Below are 9,338 nucleotides of genomic sequence, written 5' to 3'. Positions count from 1 at the left end.
TACTACCCGCCCCACCGCCGCCAGACCCAGCAGCACCAGCAGCAGGGCCTGCAGAGCCGCCGCCCCCCGACCTCCCCCTCCCTCTCCCCGTCCCCCTCCCCCAGGCGGAAGACGGCCGCGGCGGCGGCCGTCTCCGCGTCCCTCGACGCCGACGGCCGGGCGGATTCCGACGACTCCTCCTCCACCTCCTCCAAGCCCTCGCTCGCCTCCACGGCCGCCGAGGTGAATGTCGTGTCCTCCGCGCCTCCCGCGGAGGAGGAGGAGGAGGAGGCCGGGAATCTGGACAGGTTCCTCGCCTCCACCACGCCCTCCGTGCCCGTCCGGAACACGCCCGAGGTATCCATCCTTCCATGCCTAAGCGTGCTGTTGTAGATTGGATTACATATATGTGGGGCGCAGGGTCGGGAGGGACTTAGTTTTTTAGATTCATATATATTTAGCAAGCTGCTAAAACGTGACGACTACATACATAACAAAGTGCAGATTGTTCTGGTCTAGGTTGGTTATGTTCACCGACATAGGTCTATTCAGATGGTCGACGCGTCATTTTCCAAAGGAGAGTGAAGGATTCCGGATGAATATGTCGAGGCCGCATTTCATAGTTCACTCCAGACCGAATGCATTTCGCTTGAATTTATTGGTTGTTCCAGGCCATTGAAAGTTCTTAATGGTAGTAGTTGTGGATGGTGAGCAGCAGCTGTTGTTCAATTCCAGCATGGTCCTAGTGGCAGTTCATGTGTACTTTTCTTAACCATGGCCCCCAACTGATGATTGCTAGAACGTGTTTCCTAGAAGAAATTTGTCTTGGGGGAATGCTTATTCAGCCAATATTGGTTGGTTTAGTCTATATGTAAGCACTACCTTCCTTAGTGTTAGCGAATGAAATTGACACAGTTGGTCTCTTTGGATCTTTTGATTTTCCGCTGATTGTGCTTGACGTAAGTTAGATATAGTAACCATTCAGGTACTCTGATTTGCTTGTAATCTGCATATCAATGCCATGTGTATCTGTGCCAATTGCCGTCTACAAATCATTAGTTTCTCTGAAGGCTTAAATCATGTAGTAATATTTGCACGTGTTCTGTCTGCGCAAATGGATTTTGTTTTCCAGTAGCTAGACCATTTTTGGTTATTGAATCATATTGCTTCTGTTCTACGATTAAGCTATATTGGTTTTGTTCTGCTGCAGACAAGCCTGAGGATGCGGAGGAGTGGAGATGCCATGGATTCATCTCCTTACTTCTGCCTTGATGATCTCTGGGAGTCTTTCAGGGAGTGGAGTGCTTATGGGGCTGGTGTTCCCCTGGTGTTAAATGGCGGTGACTCCGTGATACAATATTATGTGCCATATCTCTCTGCTATCCAGCTGTATGCTGATCCATCTAGACCTGTTGCAAGTACCAGGTAACAACTTTATATGCGCTATGAAAGTTATAACTTCTAGGAAAATCTCTCTTTTGGAATATATAAACAGTCCATAGGTCAATCTGTCTAGCAGATTCATTTGTCTCATTTTTTTTGGTATGATCTGTTTTGTTTGTGCTTGAGGATTGTTCATATATGGTAACAATTAAAATTATGAGGAATGCACTTAAGTATACTAAAATTAGTACGTATTATATAATACTTGCTCTTACCTAAAATGTTAGTGTAATAAAATCTGTCCCAGTTTATACATACGGATACTGTTTGGCAAAACTGAGGGTAGAGGAGAGATTTCCGTTTGTTTCTACTACTTTTCCAGAGATGCTTAAAGAAAAATTCTACTGCTTTGCTAAAGTCTCTGGAAAAGTAGCTTGGCAAACAGTATTCTACTACTTTCGTGGTGAAATCCTGTTTAGCTTGTGTAATTTCAGAAGTTTCTCCTTTATCAACCTGTACAGATGTTGAGCTTGACTTTGTAACTTAGTGCTTGCCATTTCTATGAGCTAGGGTTGGTGTGCAAGTTATCCTTAACTATGTTCTGTACATATAAAAGACTAATAAGAAACAAAAGTAGACGAATAAGAAAAGTCCTGAGAATAGGTATGAAACAAAGTACTGCTAGTTCAGAATGTGTTTTTTGTTTGGGAGATACCTTTGACAGTGCATAACTTTTTATACTTAATTTTCTCGCTTAAGGCATCCTCTGGATGAAAGTGACGGGGAATCTACGGATTTTAGCAGTGAGAGTAGCAGTGAAACTGATGCTGCTCAAAATGGTGTCTTACAAAGTGAGGATGGCGATGCTTTTGTATCTGCAAGTTTTCCTATATTTGAGCATCTGGAGCGGGATCCTCCGTATGGAAGAGAGCCTTTAACAGACAAGGTAAATTTTGTTTCTTCCAAAACTCAAAGCATGTTACGGACTTCCAGTGTATAGAATCTTATTCTGCACACTTTCCAGGTATCAGTTCTTGCGGATAGATTTCCAGCTTTAAAGACATTCAGAAGCTGTGACTTGCTGCCATCCAGTTGGATGTCTGTTGCATGGTATGTTTCAAACACTTTTGAGCCTGTTTACTCGGTCATTTTTCCAGTGGTAAGATGTGTTATGTTCCATTTGTTGGCTGCCATGTATTATCCTCTTTTGCTGTAGATGTTCCTAAACTTCTGAGAGTTTTAATTATTTGTGATCAATTATTCCGTAATACATGCCATCCTCATTATCCTCTTATTACCTGCCATGTATTATCCTCGTATTACCTGCCATGTATTATCCTCTTATTATTATCTGCCATCCTCATTTTTATTTGAAAGCATCTGGCCATAACGTTGTACCTGTTTTTCTGTAGACAACGTTTTGGTTTCATTATAATTAAGCATGATGCCATCACAGTACTGGCGAAGTTATAACATTTGCCGACTGTGCTGGCCCATGCAGAGGATGCCTACCAGTTGCCATGCCTAAACAACTAGGCATGCCTATCGTGCTGCATTTCAGCATACTGTGCTGTATTTCAGCATAAGATAGAAGAGCAACACTGCAGTGGCAGTGCTGCTATGATTCTATACGTTACTGGTTTCATCCTCATGCTTTGATTGCAGGTACCCCATATATAGAATCCCAACAGGACCGACGCTGAAGGACCTGGACGCGTGCTTCTTGACATTCCATTGCCTGGCAACACCTTCCAAGGGTAAAAACACCAGCACCCGCACCCTGTTTCTAGCGCCATACGAAATATTGAATTTATTTATTATCTTGCCTCCGCTAGACGACACCAGTATTCTGGACATGCATGGAACGCTAACTAAATGCTCTGGTTTCAACTTGCAGATAGCCATCCCACCACACCAGCATGCCCTGGCTTCGAGGGAATCGGCCACTGCACCACCGCAACGGGCAGGCTTTCCCTGCCCGCCTTCGGGCTGGCGTCCTACAAGCTCCGCAGCTCCTTGTGGGCGTCCAACGGCGCCCCGGAGCAGGAGAGCGTCACGTCGCTGATGCAGGAGGCGGACAACTGGCTCCGCTGCGTACAGGTGGACCACCCGGACTTCCGGTTCTTCGTCTCGCACTTTGGCGCGACGTGGAGATGACTGCTTCTTCTGTTGTAAATGTCTTTTTTGTGACTGTTACTGTTAGTTATATGGTGATGACTGTGTGTTGCCAAGTCTGAACTCAGGTGGCTGTGCGTTGAGCACAAGTCTGTTATGGCACATAGTGCAGCAGCGCCCCTCTGCCGCGGGGGTTGTATCAGTTAAAAAAAGGCCCGCCTGTATTGCGGGCGGGCTCGACTCTTGTTGTCGTCTCCAATAAGTTTATAACTGTCTGGTGTAGGTAACTTTTTGTGGGGGAGTTACAGATATGATGGATCGGAAGTACAATTGGAGACTTGTAAAACTTTTCAGGCAAATGATAGGAAAGAATAAATTATCGGATTTAGTTATGAACATACAGTAGTTTTGTTTTTGTTCCGCATACGTGGATTGCCTTGGGCCATTTTGTTTTGGTCCTGGGCACGATTGATGAAGAAAAGAAGGTGGTGATATGCTAGCCTGTTTCTTTCTTTATGTAGTAATGCTCCACTTGGCTACAGGTAATCTTCTTGATTTTGTATGACAAAATTAGCAGGGCATTGGGAAGTTCATAATTTAATAAAAAAGAAATCCGCAGGCTGTGCATGCTGTGAAACGGTGTGGTTGACTTGGCAGGGCGCCACTTGTTTTGCCTTGTGTATAGATCCCAGCTGCTGCTGGCCGGGCAACTTGCGAACTGCTCGTCCACTACGACCGAAAAATAACAATCGCGAACAAGAACAAATCGCTCTTATTCCCTAAATTTGGTTTTTTACCTCATGCCAAAAGTGCTGTAATAATCTCATGATCTATGTTGTTTATAAATTAAAAAAAAAAATCTATGTTGTTTATACCATTACTCGTTCATGTCAGCTGGGTATCCTCGCAACTACCTCCGTTTGGAATTACTTGTCTTGATATAGATGTATCTAGAACTATAATACATCTAGATACATCCATTTTTACGACAAGTAATTCCGAACGGAGGGAGTAAAAGAAAACTAGTGTAATCTACTATCTATCTATCCTTGTTAGTAGGCAACTAGGAGTATGATGACCGTGTAATTTTTCGCGATTTTTTTTTGCGGGGTTAAAAGGATTTCATTGCTCAACCGTTGGAATATTCGTTCCTTTCCTACATAGCAGAGGAACGTCTGCAGGTCCAGAGCGCAACCAAACTGCAGTTCGGCCCTTCGATTGTCCGAAAGCAGCAAGTGTGTGGCTAACAACGTTCTAATTCCTACTTACATGAGCAATAGAGATATCTCTTTCACCAAAGAGCCTATTAATATTCTGAACTATCATTCTATGTGGCGATGCATTGTCTCAGCTGGCCCAAGGATTTGTTGCACGATGAAAGGAGAAGAATAATGCGCGTCCGGCCGTGACCTGCCAAGCACTACTGACGAAGTTTTCAGGCAGTGGGAGGTCGATCGATCGATCTCTCTCAATCATACCGTCCTCGTCCGTCATGGCCGGCCTCGTCTCTATCACACGGGCTATATATACAGCCAGGTCTCCCGCGGTGCTCCAACTGCAAGCGCGGGCGTCCCGGCACGTTGCATTTCGCGGCAGAGGCAACAGATAGGGGAGACGATGAGGGATCTGGAGGAGTTCCGGGGCTCGTCGGCGGGGCCGCCGCGGAACAATGGCGGCGGCGGCAGCGGGGGGTCGTCGGCGGTGACCACGCCGTCGTGGTGGGCGGGCGACCCGGAGGCCAAGCGCCGGCGGAGGGTGGCCGCCTACAAGGCCTACGCCGTGGAGGCCAGGGTCAAGGCGTCGCTCCGCCGCGGCCTCCGCTGGATCAAGGACCGCTGCACCGGCATCGTCCACCACCGCCGGTGACCGGCCGGGAAGAGCGATCGTTGGCATATCGTGGCGTGTGCTTTGACCGCCTCGCCATCTTGATGTTCATAATATTTCTGTTTTCTCCTCTCTTTTTTTCCTCCTCTTCCTCGTGAAAAAGTTGCCTTCGTTTCTAATTAATTTTGTTCTTATGAAAGGAAATCATTCCAATAACTCGAGTTTTTCCTCGATGACGATCATACTTTTTATGTTTGATTTGAGTCGCGTGGCGATTGTGTGACTTGAGCAATACATGGCCCTTAGATTATTACATTTCATTCTCCCAAAAAAAAAAGTTCCATTTCATTCAGATGGGTGAGCAGGCCAGAAGATGTAATTTATATATGTGATTTCTCAAGAAAATTCAGCACACCAGAGGCATTCACATCAACTGTGAAGTGACGTTCAGGATAGCAACACCAGCTGTTTGCAGCGAGTGGTCACGAACCCAGAAACATTATTCCCGTTTTTTGTCAAATCTCACTGGAGTAAACTACTTTTACTCCGATACTTGTCCCCGTAAGATAGATTGCGGGGTTACGGAAAAACCTGGGCAGCTTTGCCCATCATCAGCTAAACAATTCTCAACCATTAGAAGTTTGAGATGCTTGTGTAGGCTCTCAGACGTACTGAACCCCCTCACCCTGGATCACCTCTCCGATGCGGTAAGCCGGACTTGATTCTTCCAGGATTCTGTCCGCCGCATCCTTGCTTACTACAAGGACCATCCCGACGCCCATGTTGAACGTTCGCAGCATCTCAGCATCTTCGATTTTGCCAACCTGCGAGTGTCGGGAAAAAAAAACAGGAGTTAAGGATCAGACAGATGAGCACTTTTTTTTTTTTGCGAAAAGACAGATGAGCACTGTGCACACAGATGCATAAAAACATCATAATGTCGGTGTTTCTCTGGGCTACACAGAATCCTATGCTTGTTCTGTTGTGTGATGTTTTACCAAGCTCCCAGATCCCCATCCAATTCAAGCTTAACATTGCAGGTCCTTTAATACACATGCCAGCACTAACCATACTTTCAGCAATGTTGGTATCGAGTATCAAACAAATTGTTACTTAGATATTTGTTTTGTTACTAACGTCCTAATACCATTGGGCTGGCTGATATTAATAAGTTCTCAAGATGGATACCAAATCATCAACCAATTATTTTGATTATAAACAAGCGACTATATTCACCGGGGCTCCAAGAATGTGCATGACAAGCTAATGGATTTGTTTGCTCTTACCTGTTGAAGCCACTCGAACACAGGCAGCACTTGCCACGACCCGGTGACAATTTTCGCCCCAAGTCCTTTAGGAAATACTCTTGGGATATTATCAGTAAAGCCACCACCAGTAATATGGGCTAGTCCTTTTACACCACCCTTGCCGATAATGTCAAGTACCTTTTTTCATTCCACACAACTGAATCAGAAATTCAGGAAATGGTCAACTGGATATGAGACATTCGTCAGAATAAGCTAACCTGCTTGACATAGATGACAGTTGGTGCCATGAGAGCTTCACCAACAGTAGTTGTTACACCATCATTTCTTGGGAGAGGATCAGTCAAGGAGAGTCCACTTTTGTCCAGTACTCTAGAAAAAAAAAACATTTTTCCGACTGTCGTTAACCAGAAGCAATAATTGTATCAAAAGGAAAGCACCAGTGACATCAGATTTGCACTCTCAATCATCTATGTGGATTTTAAACAAATGGAGCTGGATAAATGCATACCTCCTAGCAAGAGAGAACCCGTTCGAATGAACCCCACTGGAAGGAAGGCCAATCAGGACATCTCCCTCCACAATGTTTTTACCGTCAATGACCTTATCCTTCTTTACGGCACCCACAGCAAAACCACTCAGATCATATTCACCTTCCTTGTAGAAATCAGGCATTTCTGCTGTCTGTATCAACAATAGCTCACTGAGTTATGCAGTTTTTTCTAAATGCTGCTTATATTCAGAGTTGTATGGCCCATGTGGAATGCTTCAGGAGAGTAAATATCATTGCTAAGAGTAAAACAGATGGCCATGTTAAGTATTTATGCATTGCTGTGAGTCAACTTCGTCGATGTACCAAGAATAAATAATCAAATGGCAGATCATCTAGTTACTATCAGACTGATGCGCACAGATCAATAGGTACTCTCACAGTTTATAAATCTGTGCATTATTCCAGAATATCTCACCTCTCCTCCCAGCAGAATACAATCTGATTGCTGGCATCCATCCACAATCCCCTTGATGACCTATGAAAGTACAAAACAAAGTTACCATCAAAGCTAGATAGATATCATCCTCCATGGGTGGAAGACAGATAAAATGAGCAAGAGCAAGAATTACTGTGCTAAATGAGCAGCAATACTGACAGTATACCTTCTCTGCAAGGTCAACATTGAGCTTGCTCGTAGCATAGTAATCGAGGAAGAACAATGGCTTCGCACCAGAAGTTACAATGTCATTGACACTCATAGCAACCTGACACGATGGATCAGACACAGAAAATGTTCATCGACTCTCCTAGGAAATCTGACAGACGACATGTATGAAAAGCAAGTGAGAACATACCAGGTCAATCCCGATGGTATCATGAATACCGGTCTCAAACGCGAGCTTGAGCTTCGTCCCAACTCCATCAGTACCAGCCACAAGGTACTCGTCCCCTGTTCAACAAAATGGCAGAAGACCAAATTTTACTAACACGGCAACACATTTCTGTATCCAAGTAAGTAAACGAGTAATAACTAGTCAAATACACGACGCAGACCTATTACTCTTACTAGCCTAATACTATAATACTGTTTGTGCTTGGTAGATACATATATCAATTACTGTTTAGTCAAATACTCCCTCCGTTCCTAAGTATTTGTCTTTTTAGAGATTTCAAATAGACTACCGTACGGATGTATATAGACATATTTTAGAGTGTAGATTCACTCATTTTGCTCCATATGTAGTCACCTGTTGAAATCTCTAGAAAGACAAATATTTAGGAACGGAGGGAGTACAACATAAGAAACTCACTTTCCACACCTGTCACTTTCCACAACATATATCTACCAAACAGTAGTATAGTAGTACCTCACAATCGCCCCCTCTCACTGACAGAAAAAAGGCCATCAATTACTGAATTATGTAACAAGGCATCCCCCTGTACAACCAATTTCCGATCTACGCACAATCATAGGCAACGGATTTCTTGAGTCTCCACGCTTGAATTCTGAATCGCAGTACAGAGGACCGCTAACTAGAGTAAAAGGCAGCATGGAAAAGCGAGCAAGATGAGGAAGAGTAGAGGTGCACCGTGGGGGTAGAGGCCGCCGAAGCCGCCAATCCCGGGGGCCAGCCTGCGGATGCGGCGGACGAGCTCGGTCCCTGCGTCGATGTCCACGCCGGCGCCCTTGTAGGTCATGCCTTCCTCGTCGGCCGGTCCGGAGCCGGAGGCAGAGCAGGACACGGCGACGCGGTGCATCCCGGCGGCGGGCGTCGCGGGGAGGCGGACCCGGCTGTGCGGCCGGGGGTGGCCGCGTAGGGGACCCGCGGGGGCGGCCGCCGGCGCGCGGACGAGGTGGAGGAGGCGGTCGGCGCCCATGGGTGGGGTGGAGCGGAGGAATGGGGGGCAAAGGTTTAGGGCTTTTGGATGCTCTCGTGCGGCGCGGATGGGATGGGTGCGCCGAATACGGTGCCTTGGGTCGCGCTTTAAATCTCTTTGCGTCCCTTTAAAATTGGAAATTGTGCTTGTTTTAAATTTGAACTCTAAAATATACTCCCTCCGTACTAAAATAGTGGTTGTGGTTTCATTTGAACTAAAACGCCAACACTTAGAACAACTCCAGCGACCCATTTCGTCCGCCCGCGTTCGTTTGGGTCGACGCGGACAAAAGTGGCGGCCCAACGCGCCGACCCAAACGGACGCGCGTCCGTTTTTGTCCGCGGGCGACCCATTTCAGGCCTAATTTTGAGTCGGATTTGCGTCGGCGCGGACACGAGACG

The 9,338-nt window shown here is 45.9% G+C and overlaps 3 protein-coding genes across 3 annotated transcripts; 2 read left to right on the top strand and 1 right to left on the bottom strand.

Annotated features, from left to right (window-relative positions):
* The first annotated feature begins 202 nt into the window (after positions 1-202).
* On the top strand, positions 203-3,869 carry LOC119287599. Its single transcript, XM_037567171.1, has 6 exons — positions 203-336; positions 1,190-1,404; positions 2,164-2,308; positions 2,387-2,472; positions 3,028-3,119; positions 3,260-3,869. The coding sequence occupies exons 2-6, from the start codon at positions 1,202-1,204 to the stop codon at positions 3,517-3,519; spliced, it is 786 nt and encodes a 261-aa protein (XP_037423068.1). The 5' UTR covers positions 203-336; positions 1,190-1,201; the 3' UTR covers positions 3,520-3,869.
* Positions 3,870-5,056: 1,187 nt separating this feature from the next.
* LOC119287598 lies at positions 5,057-5,628 on the top strand. Its single transcript, XM_037567170.1, has one exon. It carries the CDS (start codon positions 5,095-5,097, stop codon positions 5,341-5,343), a length of 249 nt encoding a protein of 82 aa, XP_037423067.1. The 5' UTR covers positions 5,057-5,094; the 3' UTR covers positions 5,344-5,628.
* Positions 5,629-5,672: 44 nt separating this feature from the next.
* LOC119287597 (phosphoribosylformylglycinamidine cyclo-ligase, chloroplastic/mitochondrial-like) lies at positions 5,673-8,986 on the bottom strand. The gene is made up of 8 exons (XM_037567169.1): positions 8,649-8,986; positions 7,914-8,008; positions 7,722-7,823; positions 7,535-7,594; positions 7,078-7,250; positions 6,827-6,938; positions 6,588-6,746; positions 5,673-6,125 (listed from the first exon to the last, which is right to left on the bottom strand). Exons 1-8 carry the CDS (start codon positions 8,935-8,937, stop codon positions 5,964-5,966), a joined length of 1,152 nt encoding a protein of 383 aa, XP_037423066.1. The 5' UTR covers positions 8,938-8,986; the 3' UTR covers positions 5,673-5,963.
* Positions 8,987-9,338: the final 352 nt, after the last annotated feature.

Source organism: Triticum dicoccoides, chromosome 4A (assembly GCF_002162155.2).
Source record: "Triticum dicoccoides isolate Atlit2015 ecotype Zavitan chromosome 4A, WEW_v2.0, whole genome shotgun sequence".
Taxonomy (NCBI): domain Eukaryota; kingdom Viridiplantae; phylum Streptophyta; class Magnoliopsida; order Poales; family Poaceae; genus Triticum; species Triticum dicoccoides.
The sequence above is the reverse complement of the archived record's forward strand: the minus strand, read 5'-3'. Positions and strand labels throughout refer to the sequence as shown.